General features: G+C 34.3%; 1 protein-coding gene across 3 annotated transcripts in view; it reads right to left on the bottom strand.

Moving 5' to 3' along the window:
• Positions 1-19,208, bottom strand: part of Nrm (neuromusculin) — a 159,287-nt gene that overhangs the window by 61,289 nt on the left and 78,790 nt on the right. For all 3 annotated transcript variants that reach the window (XM_071713190.1, XM_071713197.1, XM_071713202.1), the window contains exon 2: positions 1,891-2,080. In XM_071713190.1, coding sequence (XP_071569291.1) covers positions 1,891-2,080 — 190 coding nt within the window. The remainder of the gene's footprint in view (positions 1-1,890; positions 2,081-19,208) is intronic.

Here is a 19,208-nt window from a genome sequence, read left to right as displayed (position 1 = left end):
AAAATCATCTCGTATCGTTGCCATGTCAGACTAAATATGCGAGGCGAAGAAGAAAAGCGATAAGTGGCTACTGAAGCGTGCTAATGGAATTAAATAAGAATCACTTTATTGACAGCTAATCTGTAACGCCTGTCCTTTTTTAATATAAATCGTGTTACTTTAATTCGTATTAGCTTGATAGAAGTATGGAAACTATATTTTAAATATGTAAACGAATATCCTATAATTTCTACATTTTTTTCAGCTGTAACTTTTACAATTAAATTGACAGTGGTATCTTTTCTTACGTTACGAAATAAAATTCATTAAGTGTAAGTCTCAATGTCGAATTAAATTTTCACCTAATTCGATAGAAAAGTAGAATTATATTTAAATTTTAATAATAATATTAACTAGTCTGAAAAATTGAGGAGGTAAATGAGTGAAAATAATTAATCAGTATTCAATAAAGCTTATCACTTTTCGTTGTTAATTATTCAAGGATATTGGTGAGCTTATTTTAATTAATGCAAATTGGCACGTAGAGAATCACGGTGTTATCGGATGAAATCTCTAAGGAACGTTTCAGATTCGAGTTTGTATGCCTAGTTGCCGCGCTTGTACCCAAACAATAACGCTCGGAGTAAATAGCTACAGTGGCGAATTACAATCGAAAGACGTAGCCAATTGATTTGATTTAATGGAGATAACGAGATTGCTTCATTTGCAGCTAAATGTTTACAAGCTTAAAATTTACAAGTTTTTTGTAATCGAATAATTAATTAAATTTTTTTCGTCATTAATAAGACAACTTTTATTATACTTTCTATGTTATATAGCACTTTTCTCCTCTCTCTTTAATATTATATAATATAGAATAATATTATAAAAGTTCTATATTTAACAATGTTTATTTTATGTTTATTAATTCTCTTATCATAATGCAATTAAAGGAAATTCATTCACAAACTTGTTAATTCATTCACTAACTTGCTATTTACATGTTACTGTATATCTGTATCCACAGAATTAAAAGTTTGTAGAACATGTAGGTACGTGTTAAGAGTTTTATATGCAAATAACAATACGTAAACTGTGTCAGATTAACTATAGGGATAATGGTGAACCGGATATTATTAAAACAATCAGAGACTTTGATAATTACCAATTGGAAGTTTCATGCTCTAAATGTTCACGTGTACATATTCACGTGCGCATTTAACGCATTTGACGTATTCGAAGCTACACGGTCTCTAAATATAGACCGCAAACCACAAAATGCAATTACAGGGTGATGACCCCGAAATGAGCATAATCGCGATAGTTACAAATCGTGGAAGCAGCTAATTATCAAAACCAAAATCGAAAACAATTCAAGAAAATATGTTATTTGTTTAGTTATGTAATAGATATCCTACAATATTTTTAACGTTTTTCGGGCAAGAGATAGAAATTCGAAAAATGATAATGAGAATAATAAGTCCAAAAAAATTTTAAACATTTGTAAAATAGAGAAATAGATGTCTATAAACTTATACTTCAAACAGGTATCATAATGAAAAATAAAAATTGTGCATGAGTTTCGAAATGTAGAAATATAATAGAAATAACGCAGATTTCTTTTTTTTTTTTGAGAAATTATTTAATACTTTAAATAATATTTCAAAAACATAAAAGGCCAAGTTTAATTATTTTCGGTTTACGTCGCAAAATTGGTGATTATTATCGCGAGTTTTAGTAAATTCATATTATGATTTTAATTGGAACCGCGAAATATATTGAGGAATAATGAAATTTAGGTTAGTTTCTAAAAAGAAAAAAAACTGCAATAGAGGCGGCCTAATTAAGTCAAGGCACGGGTTGAACCCACTAGCATTATGCATTCAAGTCTCAATATAATCCTTTAATTACCTGAGAGCAATGTCGTTATTGCCGCGTATAATCCCGGCGTCCTCGCTGAAAATGAAAATCCTCGTGGGTCCACGGTACCACTTGATGCTGTGCAGACCCTCGCATTGCGGTGATTTCAGGACGCAGGGCAGTAAAATCTCCGTCCCGAACTCGGCATGCTTCTCGCTTCTCAACCACGGCTCGCCGCTCCCTGAAACAAACATACATTATGGTGGTGATTCGTCCGGTGAAATTGAGTCCGTAATTGAGACTCTAAATATCGATTGCGCCTGACAAAACGTAATCAGCGAGCAAATTGTTTTATCGCGCGATTTCCGATATACGCACTCGTGTTAGAGAGCTTGTGCAATCCTAGACTCCGTACACCGTAAATATGAAGATTTTACAAATAATGAGACATAACTATGAGTTATTACAGCAATATTTTGTATCATTCGTTATATGTGATCGCTATTTATGCTTGTTATTCTCTCATCCGATGCACGTTATTGTTGAAAGTTTTGTCAGGAAAGAGATTATGTCAATTAATATGATAACTGATATCGTAGACGAGAAAAGTTGTCATCGCGAGTCATCTCGAAGAAGGATTAGATTTTGAAGCCGTATTGTGTGGCACAGCAAATATTACGTTCAAGAGAAATAATGGAGATCTGCCATAGGGAATCGCATTACGATCTCTTCCCATCTCTTGCACGTGTGAAAAGTTTGCTTGGACATTACGGGATGACTCTTTATTCGCTTACTCCGCTTCGAAATGTTTCCTCGCAGAGAAAAATCCATCTCGACGTCCCGCACTTTGTGCAAAGATCATAAAGAATGGGTTGCTTTTCTTTCTCGCGAAATTCATCCCCAACGTTCTACTCAGGACTTTCTCGCAAGCGATCACGATTAACATTGTCGAGATACTGAATTGAGTTTTAAGAGCATTGCAAAGGAGAAGAAAAGATCTCTACATTAGTGATATTATACGCTCTTTGTAATTACGGGCTCTATTATTATTACCTTTTATGATGTGAGAAAGTAATCTCGATGAGATGAAAGAAAAATAAGCTTCATTCCTTGCCATTTATTCTTGAAAAATTGATTATACGAGCAAATGATCACTTATCGTAATTGTAAGGTGTGATAACGTTTATGATATTATGTCTCGAGAAAGAAAATGATAGCGCAAATGATAGCGCGACGACCTTACGTACGCAGCGACATGCTTAAACAAACGCCAAGGCCGGGCCGCGTACAAGTTGAACTGTAGTTCCTACGGGATATTTAACGTACTGTAAATTAATCACCGAATGTTCTTTTGCTTTTCGAAACAAAGAAGCTTTGATAAATTAGCTATCAAATATTTAACTCTTTGCTACGTAAAAGATCGATTTAGCGATATTACTCCGCGCTTTCAATCCGGAAATTAGCTGGTGAATTACACGTCAATCGGAAAATGTAAAACGTAATAAGAAATACATCCGAATCCGAGTATCGTGAAGGAAATAAATATCGCGCAATGAAATAAAGATTTATTGTTGCGTTCTCTATCACTCAATTTTTGCTTTATATGAATAAATCACGAGATTGTTTCGACAAACAAATGTTGCCTTCATCCACAAATCGCGGGAGTTAATTAATTTATTATTACTGTTTTCTATCAAATTTTTAAGTCCCGTGAGAGGAATAAAATTACGTGAAAATGGCTTAATAAGGCGAGTTATCGAGTTACCGTGCTAACATATTGTGCAATGTATTTCGTAACAGTACTTGTTGTTTGTAATTCATATTCTAATATTTTTTATGAAACTAATTAATGAATCTAACGCGGAAAACTTTAAATAACAAGTAAAAAGAAAAGTATGAGAAATGCATTTATGATAGCTTTTCGTACCAACTGTCACTTGCGAAATAGAGAGAACATATGGCACATGAACATTCGAATATGGAAGGATTACGATTTATGGGCTTTAGCACGAATATCTACAAACAGTGATTTATCCGCCGAACATGGGTGTCCATCACTGCCAATTGTATTTCTACGGCCTTAGTATAGTTTAAGTGATTTCGGTTTTATGTGTTCAGGTGCCGAGATTCATCGAAAAATCGACTCGGAAATTCGCGCCAGACTAATCCACCGTGTCGTTTATATTCTGTTATTATCTCACCGTAGCAATTCCCGCGAAACTTTTTGCATCAGCATCCGCGAGGTGACTGTGCAAATTTATGAATATTACGTAAAGAGATTGATTGCGTGTGCGTGAAGTTGTCGTCGTGATATTACAAAAATATTGGGTTAGGAGAAAGATGAAGCAATAAAACTTAACGCGCAGCTCTAGTGAAAACTTAAATTAAAACTTAACAATTCGACGAAGTCAAACAGTTCATAAGGGAATATTCTTTACTCAATTAATATTAAATATTCTACCGCACCGTAAATTGAGCGTCGTTTCTATAAAAGAATGATTTCTCTTAAAATTTAAGCGGTAACTAAATATTGAAATTAATTTGTCAGAAACTATTTTACTTTTCTCTACTGAAATATTTTTAAATCTCTACGGAAATACGGTAACATTTATTACATTCAACGAGCATCATGATGAAAAGGCAGCTGCTTCAAGTATTATGGTGGAAACGCTGTTTGCGTTTGTAAGCATTCGTTGCATTTAACGCCGCTAATTAGTAGCGCTTGGAGTTAAATTTTGCTACGTATGCATAAAGTTTTTACGAGCGCAAAAACGGACTGTAACAATGATAATTATTACACTTGGTGGCACTTATACCTCCCCGTCGGTTTTCATCGGCTGAAACTTCTTGCATGAAGGAGACCATGCAAGTACGACAGTGCAACACAAAATACTACATATGCACTTTGTCGTCTTCCGAGCTCGTTAATATAACAATACGACAACCATATAATTGCTAAGACAGCATTAATAACAGAGTTCAATCTCTCAATTTGTTCAAATAAACATTTTTAAAAATTAATGTCAGTCAAATAAAATAAAGTATAAGTCTTGCAGATATTTTTTTTCTTGCAGCTCTGTTAAAATTTCAAAAATCATGGAAATTGATAAAAATTATATTAGTAGTAAATGTAGTTATGATATACCTATTGATATGGATAACCAAAAGACAACATTTTTCTCCCGAATTAATTTTGCCATATTCTGCAACGAGATACAGCGAATAAAAATTGAAGAGTTTATTTCCAATTTTTTGTTGTATCTTTTTATGGAAAATATCATATTTTTATTAAGAGTGCTAAGTCGCTAGAGAAATTTCGTTCGATTAGCTCATGTTTGATGTCATATGAGAAGTGTTCTAAAGTTATCATCCGTTTTCTCTTTTATATATTAGGAGAGATACGTACAATACCTACTTATAATCAGATTATATATAGTATCGATTATCGCAGCGTCTTAACGCTCCAGCAATCACGATTAATGCCGTTAATGTTATGCTTCATGACTGACGCTATCAACCATTCAAAACCATTCAAAATCACTCAATTGGAATTGCTATTGTATCTCGACGTTTAGTTACCCCTTGCAATTATGGTTATATGTCAAAGGCTATACTATAAAGTTTGTGATTACTACAATTTTTCTATAAAAGGTATACGCGCGCTTGGCCGCGCATTTTACTCGACATATAACTGGGAAGCGTGATCGGCGAGTTTACAGTTAAAAGTCCATGAAATTAGTAGCACTTCGAGATGTCGACGTGACTCCGGAGACATTAAAATGTAAAGTAAGCACTATGCTTTTGGAACGAGCGCCGTTGCGGAAGAGCACGTGCAGATAACGACGTTCTATCGCGGAGGTAGAAAAAGTTATCGACCTCGGATGCTCCGACGCGTGCTTAACCCATTTCGAAATTATACAAATTGCAGCCTGCATTAGCATGGGTCTGAGAGACAGAGTAGGCCGAGACGGGCGGATGGGAATTAACCGAGAGAGAGATTTAGCGCAGAGACAAACAAACGATGCGCGTGTAAATATCGGAAACGGGAAATTTATGACACGTGGAACTAATGTCGCAATTAGAATATATATACAACATTATGTACGTTAAAATGGCCGTGTCTAATGTTCATTCCTACAAATGTAGATTAACTTTAATCTCGATTTAATTCTTAGAACTAGAAAAAGATAAAAAGTAAGTTAAAAAATCGAGAGTAAAGTTAATCTACAGTAGTAATACACTTACAATTAGTAGAAATGGACATAAATAAGACAATCGCGGATCTTGCTGTGAATTTCCAACATATAGGAGAACTGCCTAATATCGTACCCCATTTTTAGAAACCAAAATTTTGACTGAAAACTCCTATAAGAATATAACTAAACCGCATCATTTTATTCTAGGATTATCGTAATATGATCACCATGGCATAAATGCGTTCAAAATTTGTTTTAACTATCTTTTCTGAAGAAAAACAAAAAAAGTAGCATTTTACGACATCGAAAAAAAGTGTTCCTAATATCGCACCCTTACATATTTTTGTTAAAAATACAACTATGACACACAATATATGCTAGAAATAGAAACGACTCAAAATAGAGCACATAAGGTTGATAAAGATATCCTCTTTTAAGAAAGCCCATGGGGTTTCGCGGACTATAGGGTGAGGTGATGTGGTCAGCATCTCGCCTGGCCGATTTACTCTCGGAAAAAGATCTTGTTACTCATTGGACAGGAGGCTGGGGGAGCGTTGGAGGTATTCTAGAGGCAGACCAGTTAGGAAAAATGGTATAATGCACATTCCTATAGAGGACGGAATTAGAAATACCACAAAGAAGAAATATAACCGATTAAAGCATCACAATAATGGTTAGCAACGAATATCTCTAATTTAGGAATGAAATTAGACACAATATCACATGTTTTTATGACAGAAATTCGTTTCTTGATACGTATCTTTTTTGCTGTATTAATAACGGAAGACATCTCTTGCAAAATTTCGAAACCTCGTTGAAACTATGAACTACCACGCTATACTTTTTATATCACAGTTCTAAAATAAAACTTTTGCTTTATTTTAAAAGATCGTCCAATTAAAGCAGCGTTGTTCAATATCTTCCGCTGCTCGCTGACAGAATGTAACACGTTAATAGTCTCAATATCGTAGAGTGTGGAATTAGGAATAAAGGCGATATTAGGTTCCCCTAAACGCAATAATTCTACTAAATCGCTGCCATGGAGTCCAATTGGTGTATGTCTAATATACTTAACTCCGCAATAAGTATTCTGCCAAGAAAAAGAAAAATGTTTATTTTATTTGATGGTGAATTAGGAATACTACCTCATATCATCTTACATTTGGTTAGGTACCTCTTTTCCCGTACATCGCTTCTTTTTCATATTCCACATTCCACGTCAGTTTGTAGAGGAGACTGTTTCTTTATGTCCGCGTTGTTTCGAAACGCGCGAAATGCGCCAACAGATATGTCAAATAGCAATATTAAATGAGGATAGAGAGCAATGGTTAGCGTGACAACATATATGATGCTAAATTATCGTACAGAATCTATAAAATATTTTCTATACGTCCTATAATTTTCGATATTGATATTAATAACAATTTAAAGCGTTTAAAATTATTAAAAAATAGTCTGTTATTAAATTGCCTTGATTTCTAACTTTAGAATTTAAATTAATGATATGCCAAATATCGACGAATAGTTTTAACAAGAATTTGTTAAATTTCACGAGAAAATGATTTAAATAACGCATTTCTGAACTATGTCACTGTCAGGCGATAATTGCGACTATACCAATCATAATTTTCTGAAGCTGCTTAAACAATTTTATTTAATCATTTTCGAGGTCATAAATATAGTCGTGAGTTTTCATTTAGCTGAGAAAAGTTATAGAAACTATGATAAAGGTGTTTAAAGTGGACAAAATCGTACGTCTATTTAGTTTGTTGTGGGAATCCGCAAACGCACGTATAATAGCACTTGACGTACGAAGTCCTATTGTAATAGTTCTGAGGATTACTGGGATTAACATTCAGAAACCTTCCGGGGTTCTATGAGTTAGAAGGGTAACACGAAAAGTTTTGATTTGAAACGTGATGGAGGTGAATCTTTCTCGTGATATATACGCCTGAGTGAGAAATTCAATTTCTAATAAGGCTATCATCAGAGACGAAAGTCTCTGAACCTATCTAAATATATTTCGAATGTAATTAAATCTCGATTCTGTACTTATTATTTTTTTTAAGATCGACTATTTACTCGTTTATTAATATCCAGACGTTCGATATTACATTTAGTGTTTTTTTTAATTATTGATTATTTTACGCATGGTCAAGGACGTAACTTAACTTTAGAGTAACTTTATATCGCGCGCATGCACGTGCTACCGCCTTTCAATATAACTTTTTTTTTCCATAAAAAGGATAATGAGACGTCCTTTGATAGCGACGACATAGGCTTTTTCCCCCCTTGTCTTTAATCATTGAACTTTTGTAAGGGTACATAAGAGTCTATTATTGCGTTATATTAAGTACCTGTCACACATGCGTACCCGATGAAGTGCCGTCAGAAATTAAGTGGCTGCGCATACTTTTGCAAAAAGAGTTTATTGGTGTCATAATGGAAATTAATAGTAAAATTGCTGCTCAAAGGGGTGGCATTATGGTCTATTCTGGGATAAATTGGCTTACTCGCTTTGTGAAAGGCGGCAACGTGAAAGCTTTATTAATATATATTTCTATGTGGTGGTGAGGCAAAATTGGGAAACCCGTGATAGAAACTCAAGGAAAAAAAACGAATAAAGATTTATATGCTGTCTACACAATCAATTAATCTCTCTTCAAATATAAATTCTGGAACGGTTTCCAAATACGTGCTATATTTTACGTTATACATTTATGACACTTCGCGATAAAATTTTCATTGTTAGTGTAACGGTATTTTTTTTCACTCTTTGAATTTTCACACGTAAGTGACTTAAGATAAAACATTTTTGTTCTATTGGAAAAACATTAGGCTCAAAGCTCTTAAAATAACAGTTTCGAGATAAATCCGAGCCGGGCATTTAACGAAATTCGATGGCGCGTGAACGTTCCGATTTGTTTCGTCATCATAATGCATTATGGTTTTGGAGTAGATTGGTCCACTTGTGATGGAATTAACATGCCCAATAGTATGTAATGGAATTAAAATTGCTGACGTGATCAATTTAATTGCATTTACGATCATAAAGCGAGACAGCTGTTAAATAGCGTTTCCCATTTATATGGACATTAATCTGGTTGATAATGCGTATGATAATTACTACATAGATTGTAGTATTAACTTACGCTAATAGTTATAAGCGTTAGCCTCTTTCGGAATTGTTTATTAAAGTATTAACATCAAATGTTAAAATATTTGTATTTAACTTCACATTGTTTTATTTTAAAGTATTTTTTTTTCTTCTTTCCCTCTTTTCCTGTTTCTCTTTTCTCTTCCCTTTTCTGTATAAAATAAAAATAATTTTAATACACTATATAAAGTTACATTTCACAGTTTTGACGGCAACTTGTGCAGTATGTTGTCCAACATTGTTTGATTATTCCGTAACCGCACCCTTTACAACTGTTGGTGATGACGTGACGAGAGTTGCTCAAGAAACGCGGAAGTGTACACGGAAACGTTTAGAAGTTCCTGTTTATCGCGCGTTGTAATTGAGTCCACTTAACAAAGTGTCGCAATTATAGTTTGACCGAATAACCTATTTTTTACAGTCACTTCTCGGCAAGCAAGAGATAATCTGGCTATTGCTATCGCACGCCCACACGAGCGAGATAAATACGTCTCATACCAATTATTATATTTTTAGCAATCATTTACGCGTTTTCTTAGCTATCTGCCAACTATAACATAAAACTGCAGTATAAAACAGTTATATTTCAAAGCTGTATTTTTAACACACGTTATATTTTTGTTCAATTTTTTTTATTAGTGATTCGAGTTTTTAAAACACGTTTATTTCCGGTATTGTTTTTTTCCGCGTAAAAGCTTTTATTACATTGTTTCTCGTATCCTCGCAGAATTATTATTCCCGAAAGGCCGCCGCCGTGTGTTACGAGAAGTTGCCTAAGTTCGATTATCGATTTGTGAGGACATCAATTCTCCGCCATTTTAAAAGTAAAGGCTTAACGCATACCAGCCCACGCGTCTCAAACAATGGCACGCTATACATGTACGCTCGAACTGAAAGTCCCTTAAGCTTGGACTTAAGCTCCAGCGGAAAATCCGGTTTTCAGAGAGACCCCGATCAGTGGCTTAGACGGTGTTCTTTTCTTTACCAGAACGGGTTAGATATGACAAAGGAGATAAGCGTCCCAAGCGCGATATGTTCTTAAAATAATCCTTACATATTTTAATATTGTATAAGAAAATTGTACATCGTCAGGTAACTAGAATATGCAAGGAGCACTATTTACAAATGTCCAGTACATGACATTTAATATGTGTTACATACTAAACGTAAATATAGTATAATATTGCGAAATATAGTATAATGTTGAATAAACGCGTATAAAATAAATTCTGTACCGACAATAGTATACGATAATAGTATACGACATTTCTTTTTAAATGTACCGTACGTATGGTGCCTTCTGTAAATATCGTCCCTGCAGAACGTGACACAGCGATGAATTATAAATTCAATGACCCAGTTTTAAATCGCGAATGCCGGTTCATTTTATGTTTAATTTGCATCCCTCGCGGGTATAGTACACCTTACAGCAAAAGTTGTGGTCCGTAGAGCATTCCTGCGGCTAGTGTTCTCCCCAATGATATTGCGATGTCCATATCAATCCTTTGAAGCCTTCTCACATAACGTGCTCGAACTATAAGTCGTAATGCCTCGCAGCTCGATCGATTCCCTCGGTATATGTCAGTTGGTGAATTCGTAATCCTTTTCTGTTGCAATTTTTATAAGAGCGATATAACTATTTCGAACTGACACTAAAAAGTTGAAATGTTTAACAGGAATCTGGGAGGTAGATAATCTAGATAAAAATTTTCCTATTATGATATCCATTTTTAAAATCTTAGCTAGCTTAAATAATAATATCTTAATAATATCCTAAGTTATGCAAGAAAGCTCATGTAATACATTTATATGCGGTCTAAATATTTATTTACTGACTGTTTTAGAAAAAGTGTCGATTGTTATTTCACTCGAATTCGGTGGAATAATCGAAATATCAATCAAATTATCATGAATCAAGATAATGCAGGTTATGTGAAATATTTATGCTAATTTATATTTTAGTGTATTATATTTTAGTTACAATTAGCATTTCCAGATACCACGGAATATTGCGATCGTCAAAATATTTCACTGATGCGAATTGGCGCGTGTTTTCGGTAGCGCGTGTACGATACAGTACCTTCGCTTGAACGCGCGGTACACGCGCGGTATTCGCGTCGATACATATGTACCGTTACATGGATTTTATATATATAACCATCGATAATACGTACGGCTATTAAAATCAGTCCTATATATCGCCTCGATTCTATTTATCTCTTCGATCACTGGAATGACCGACACATGGCACACCACTTTCAGAAGTAGCATCCATTAATCAATTAACACTATTCCAGCAATTTGTCGACGCCATATATCTAACTTTAATCTTGACGGTATCTTGCATATCGGAAAACTTATGTCAATGATAATCGAGTGAGAACTTCTGCATCATTCAGGAAACTAGACTTGAACATTTTTCTGATTCGAGCAACATTTTTACTAAATCTTTAAAAAAAAATACACGTTGCGTACTCTTAAAGGAAACGAGCTTCGTTCCATTTTTCTACTAACTATTAAGGAACCATTGTTAGATTTTGAATTTAGCCTCCCGCCCTCCCGCCGTTCTTCCAAAAGTAAGGACGTGTTACGTCTCCAAAAAATTGCATACTTTGACACATTCTACGGAGTAGAATGAATTTTTTTCGTAACTATCATGGCAACCATCGTAAAATATGGACTTTTCCCTGCAAATTAAAAAAAAAATTAAGTCCGTACGATTTTTTTTCGCCGAGTTATGGCTTATCAAAGTTACCTATGCATTTTTGTGCATTTAATCACCGCCAACATTAGTATTACCCGATGAACACTTCGGGGAGGTTATTGGTCGGATTTTGCCTATCGTGTATGTGTGTGTGTGTTAGCAGAGATTTGCGCAAACTAATTTTTATTCAAACGAGGCATTGTTACGATTTTGTCTTTTGGTTCCGAATGAGCAATACAATACAGTGACTGCAATACTGTGAAGTTTTGTAATACTGAAGTAAGTAACTTCACAGTACATTACTTCTGTAAGTATAACTTCACAGTATTGCAATCACTGTATTGTATCGTTAATTCGAAAACAAACGACAAAATCGTAACAATTCCTCGTTTGAATGAAAATCAGTGTGCCCAAATCTCTGCTAACACACACACACACACACACACACACACACACACACACACACGATAGGCAAAATCCGACCAATAACGTCCCCGTAGTGTTCATCGGGTAATACTAATGTTGGCGGTGATTGAATGCACAAAAATGCATAGGTAACTTTGATAAGCCATAACTCGGCGAAAAAAAATCGTACAGACTTAATTTTTTTTTAATTTGCAGGGAAAAGTCCATATTTTACGATGGTTGCCATGATAGTTACGAAAAAAATTCATTCTACTCCGTAGAATGTGTCAAAGTATGCAATTTTTTGGAGACGTAACACGTCCTTACTTTTGGAAGAACGGCGGGAGAGCGGGAGGCTAAATTCAAAATCTAACAATGGTTCCTTAAAATACAGAGCTTCATTCCATTTTTCTACTAACTATATACGCGTCTTGGAAAGTTTACGAACGAGCATATTACAAAGAAAACGGACCATCCTGAAGAACAAGCGCGTAAACAACCCGCTTGTAGTGCTGAAGTCGAAGGAACTTTTGCCGGCAGTAAGTCCCAGGCCGTGTAATATATGCCCTCGGAATTAATTAAGATTTGAAGATAGCCGAGATATAGGACTTCGACTCTTAACTTGGGGAAGTTTATGAACATGGTTTGAAGAATTATTTTCGAAAGAAACTCTCAAGGCAGAGATGTAACTTTTAAACTAATAATGTGAGGGATAACAATGAGTTTTCCTCGGGAAAAGGAATATAGTATCCTTTGCTTCGAACAGAGATTACAGCTTTATTTTTAACTTGTTCTGTTCGGTTAATATCGAAAGATTATTTTTTTCAGTACCCCAGATAAAAATAAACCTTAATGTTGTTTTCTTACAATCTTTGCCCCGCAAGATCTAATTATATGATACTAATAATATAATAATTATATCGTTATTACTTAAAAAAAATGAGATTTGTTTAAATTCTGTGAAAGCAATAAAATAAAATATTTTTTTATTTAATATTCTTCAATTATTCGAATTTTAAACTGAATTTAACTCTGAAGATGAAAAAATAGATATATTTTTTATTCCGCGAATATACAAGTATGTTTAATGACTGCTACTTATGTAGCGTTACTTGCAGTGAAATGCTCATTTAAGTTTGCCTCTTTTTCGACTCAGCGCATCTACGTGACACTCTGAGGTGGATTAAGGTCGCAAAATTACTTTAAACGCGGAATTACATTTTGCAGAAGAGGAAAGAGAAGTCAAAATTTTATTTAAGGAGATGTAAAATTGGCGTTTTAACAAACGAAATTACAGTTTAGATAATATTACCCCTGACAAATTATCTTGTTAAACGTACAACTTTTTACTTTTGAAAATCAACTGGGTATATTATGTATGATATCGCAGATATCAAATTACTATTTTTTAACTACGAATGCAACAGAAGTTAAAAAAGTTTGTATAAAATGTATGTATTAAAAGTCATATTTAATAATTTACGGGGACGTATAATTTTTTCAATTCAATAAAAATTGCTTAGACAATAAATGTTACGCAATAATCGTTATTATATCCGCAGTCAGTGATCCAGTCGGTATAATATTGACCTTCTCTACTTACTATTTCACTTTTTTTCTCTTAAGAGCCATCTGCACTAGCGGAAGTTGCGTGAGTTGCATTCGCATCCGGGCTTAGAGGATTCAGCCTCGAGATATATAGTGGTGACTTATGGAGATATCCCTGACGAGCATATCAGGCAGATATTTTAGCGCCTTCGGGCTTGCGAGGCGACGCCTCTCGTAGCGTCACAATTTCCAACCATCTATGCGGCTTTCGCGTTCTCGTGGTCGAGCCATGAGGGAAAAATGGCTTTACTCGAGTGTGATCGGATTAACTTATGATAGAATACAGGTTTTACAATATACGTGTGAATGCATACTGCGAAAAAGTAATATTTTGAAAGAAGAAACTATATTACCTTAAATATACTTTCGTTGGACAAATAACAAAGATGTATTTAATTTATTCTAACTAAAAGCGAATTCAAAAAAAGAATCCATCATCAGCGCAGATGGATCTAAAGATGAAGAGGAAACAATGAAATAGCAACAAGGAAATGGTAAATTTTTGCGCAAAAATCGTCATGTCTGTTTATTTGAATTATCGAGAGAACTGTAATAAGTAGATTATGATCTCGATTCTGATTCTATGCTGAAAGTCATTTATGCGGGTGAAAAGTATTCGGATTATGCTAGATCATGCCTCTACCAGAGCCATATTAATTATGCAAATGTCGTTCTATTAAGAGCGCGATTTCAACGATTCGTTCTCGCTGTTTCGCCGTACCTGATATTACGATTTTCACACCTCGGAGAAACTATTTTCCGCGCTATTATGGTTGCTGGAAGGCACAGTGGTGCAGCTGCCGAAGGCTTTTGCATTGTACTTTCTCCCTGACACATTTTCAACTTTCAAATACACGTTCGTGCTCACCTTCGCTAAGCTAACGGGACAACGTTCCATCCTCGAAATAGCCGCGAGGAAGCAAATCCACACTGACGTCGCGCGATCGAATTGCATTCTCGTTTTAAAATTCCGTTTCAGGAATCGACGAATATTTGAAACGTTCACATTTTTATCTGCACGCTTTTCTCTTTATCAAACACTTGCGTCTGTCAATGTCGTACAGCTCTCAGAGTTATATTTCACCGAAATTTAATTTCAAATTGTGTCGTTTGTGCCAATCTAATTTATACACATCGATATATATACATAATTATAAAATAAGTCTAATATAGAAACAAAAAAAGCTTTTTGGCTATATTTAAATTTAAAAAAAGATCTCCTAAGTTATCAAAATTCACATCACAAGCAAGTGTCAATTACACTTCGATTTAATTTTCATAGTTCTCAAAAAATGCATTCTCTCGAAATTATCGTTAAATATTTACCGTTTATTCGTTCTGTTTTGCTATAGCGGTAAGTTCGCGGTGAGATCGTAGGCCATACAATTTGTCGTGCACAAAACTCTCGTGAGTGATCATGCCAGTTCTGCGAGTGATTTTCGTGTAAAATATATATGTGTTTGAACGTTCCGGAAAATTATGCGAACAGTATATTAAGTTCGTCGTCTTAGATGTCGCCTTATATAGCTTTCGCACCTCGTTCCTTTGTCCCTCGACCGCGTATCGTCGGTATTAATGCGAAATTTCTTATTCAACACGAGAGCTCTACTTGCGCGGCACTTCTCCCTTTCTGAAACACATCGCGTTCTTGCAGGAATCTGCAAGGATCTCAGAAAACAAAGGTGCATTGCAGCTTCTAATGGAACCCACCATCGTTATGCGGGGCTGTTGAAGGGGAATTAAAGTGCGATATAATATGTCGTTAGTTCTCGAATCTCGCGCCATCTTAACCGACGTCGTTTATGTTCGTTACAACGCTATTTGCTAGTAAATTATCGCAGTTTTGCGAGCGAAATTTAATCCATATATAAGCCACGATGCGTTACATGCTGTCCATATAATGATTGTATGCGCAATACGCGATATATCGATCTTCTTGCCATAAAAGCGAATTGCAATATCCATTGTTCGGGCAAATGTAAAACGTTGAATCAGAGCTCAATTACACGTTCGTTATTCTTTAATGCCAAACGTGAAGTTTTATCTGTTCGAGTTCAGACAATTCGTGCAACAATATAATTTATCTCCGAAAATGAAATTTGTGTCTGCGAGACTTTCTATTTGGCCTATTAATTAATTTTTTTCAATTTTTTATTTATTTATAGAGCTGATACGCGGGGTAGATTTCGGACTTACAAATTTTAACTAGATTAGTTAATGCAACATATGTATATATAGATTTATATCACTTATTGTTAGAAATGCCGTGCAATTTGCTAGTGAATATTGTACCTGTCATAAATGATACGTGTGTGACCCATTTACTAGATTGTCGGCATTGCTAGCAGATTCCAGTCATAGCAATGTACTGATTTCATGCATATTCAATAGACACTCTTCCCAAAAACGTTACTTAGAACCATAAACTATTTTGTTATACGCTAAAGGAACGTGTCAACATGTGTCAGACGCTGTTATACTATCTTATACTGACAAGAGTCGCTTTTACCATTTTAATGTTAAAAATTTCAAGATTGGTTAATTTTGTTTTAGACTTGCGCATTGAATTTTTATGCGTCAATAAACAATAATTAAAATTTCTTCATGGGGGAATGAACAATTTTATATGATATGTGAATCATGAAAATCGCTTTTTGTTTAATTCATATAAAGCATGCTTTAGATATTTACGGCTCATGGAAGCGGAAAGAAACAGTATCACAGAATTGTATTATATTTATATATTTTTTAAATACAATATAAGAGAAAAAAGGATAATTAAATTAAACCTAGATTTCACATTAAATTTATAGATTTTAATTTTCAAAATATTAAATAGAAAACTGAAAACTGCAGTAATAATTTAATAATAATTGTTTTACAGCCTATCTCTCTTTTATTAGTACAATTAAAATATATATTTTAAATTTTATAATTATTATATTATACTAAAAATGTATGTAACAAAACGCATATATATTGATTATTTCTTTAGAATAGTATTTAAAAGCCAATATAATGATATGATCATTGACTTGTATTTTAGTATGCGAGAAAATACTCGAGAAAATCTGTCCAGGCAATGCACCAAAATTTAACAAAACATTATGTAAGCGGGAAGAAGGATTTACAGATAAAATTTACTCCATTTAATTCTGTCAATAGTTGGTTTTTAAGTAAATTAATATTTGGAAGGAAAATCCTATATCTATTCATTTTTCATATTTCTATATAGTATTATGATAAAATTGCCAATTGAACGTTTTATATATTTTTTATTTAAATGCTTCATGCGATACACTGAAATATTCTGTAGTAATTAGTATTCAAATTCCGATAGCAAGATTGCAGTTGAAAACCATAACGTAAATGCGTTTCCAACATGTAGAAAGGAAATAGTTTCTTCTTTTATCATGTACTACGATACCCCGCGTTTTTGACTCTTTATATAACTGTACTGATTGCTAGTGATTCTTTCATATGTGGCCCATAGCCCATATGTTCTAGAAGCGAACGGAGTCACATCGATCGTTCGGAACGGAATCCTTTCAAAGGCTTCCAACCACGTGGTATTCGAGTTCGCTACAATCCAATTTCGCTCTCGAGCGAAAGGGCTGGACATGAAAGATTCCTACACATCCGCGCGCGTTCTAAACGTTTGTAACTAAAACAAAACCCACGACACGATTCGATTGATAAGGCTCAATATCGTGGAAACCGACTACACCGCAGGGCGAACGATAAACGTGTCTGTCGTCTGGAACGTCAATTTTCTCCTGGATAAGTCAATCACTTTAATTAATGTAGTTCGTTTTATCATCGATTAAGAAGAGGAAAATTAAACGGTTCGTTCAAACTCTATAGCTCTTTTTCGAGTTTCACATGCAACCTACGATGTAATCTTTCAGCCTTTTAACTCAAACATCAAAAGAATATTAAATCAAATTGATACCCTTCCATTTTATACCTTTCATAAAAGAAGCATTGTAAGATATAAATTTTTGCGCGGAACTATTTTATAATACTTTAACAGGAGTGTCGTATGAAGACTAACAAGTTTGTTATCGGACTGTAAGCTTTTTGCGGAACACTTTTGTAATTAATTTCTGTATGAAGTGTACATAAATGCCGAAGAGAAACAAAAAAAAAGTTTTTGGTATATTTAAACTCTTTATTATTGGATAGTGGATATGTTGTGCTATGTAGACACACATAATCTGTATATATACATATATAGAATGCGTTTACAAAATGCAATCAAATTTTTTAAAATAAATTTTTCCATTTTTTTTTACAACAATCAACTTCTTTCATTATTCTACCTATATCGTACCTATAAGAGCTAGTATCAAGGAAAAGTCATCGAAAAGCGAATTAATACTTTATGAGATATTTCATATTTTATGTTAAAAATATGACAAAGTTTAAAATATCTTAGGAAATCTTTAACGAAAGAGAACTTTATTACAGTGTTTTGAAAAAGTCTCGACGAGAACTAGAACTTTTATCTTAAGAGAAAAATCAAGTTTTATTTAAGAAATTAGTCGCCTTTTCTGAAAACGACGAAAATTTCTTGACATCTATCGACATGACTCACGTAAGAATCATGTGTCCCCCTTCAAACTAAACAATAAACTATTGTTTGAAGCATTTTTTCTACAATAAAAAATAAAAACGTTCTGGGGGTGGGTAAATTAAAATGACTCACCCTGTATTGTATATGTATATATCTGGGTGTATGAAATAGGATGGCGTAAAAGATATGGTTCGGGTTTCTGGCAAAACCACAGACATTCCGCCGGTCTGCGATCAGGTAATAAGCCCTCTGAGGGCTTTGAGACTGGCTGTTATTTGCGGGGAAAAGAGGAGCGGAATGGATGATGACGGCCAATTTCAAAGACAAGCAATTCTATGGAAAATTAATCACCGCGTCAATGTACGCGCCCGCTTCTCTTATGCTATTCCACGTTCGTTAGATAAAATATGTCGGGTCTGAATATCGCGCGTGCGCATCTCTTTTCTTCAATTAATCTCAAAGTTAAAATATTCACGAGATCGCATTGCATAAGCGATAAATCAACTTAATCCCCCTTGTAAACTTTTAAGTAAGGTTGAAATTTTTAATCGCGTATTGAAGAAAGAGTTAGTGCCAAGTCTGAGAATATTGATGATTTTATATTTCTCATCCGTTAAGACAGATAATAAAATAGTCACCCATAAATCACACAACGGAACTTTTATATCTAGATTAATAGTAAATAGAAAAATAATCGTTTTGATTAATATTACAGAGATTAAA

The sequence above is a fragment of the Temnothorax nylanderi genome, unplaced genomic scaffold (assembly GCF_030848795.1).
Source record: "Temnothorax nylanderi isolate EJ_2023f unplaced genomic scaffold, tnyl_v1.0 TNYL_tig0005_pilon, whole genome shotgun sequence".
Lineage (NCBI taxonomy): Eukaryota > Metazoa > Arthropoda > Insecta > Hymenoptera > Formicidae > Temnothorax > Temnothorax nylanderi.
The sequence above is the reverse complement of the archived record's forward strand: the minus strand, read 5'-3'. Positions and strand labels throughout refer to the sequence as shown.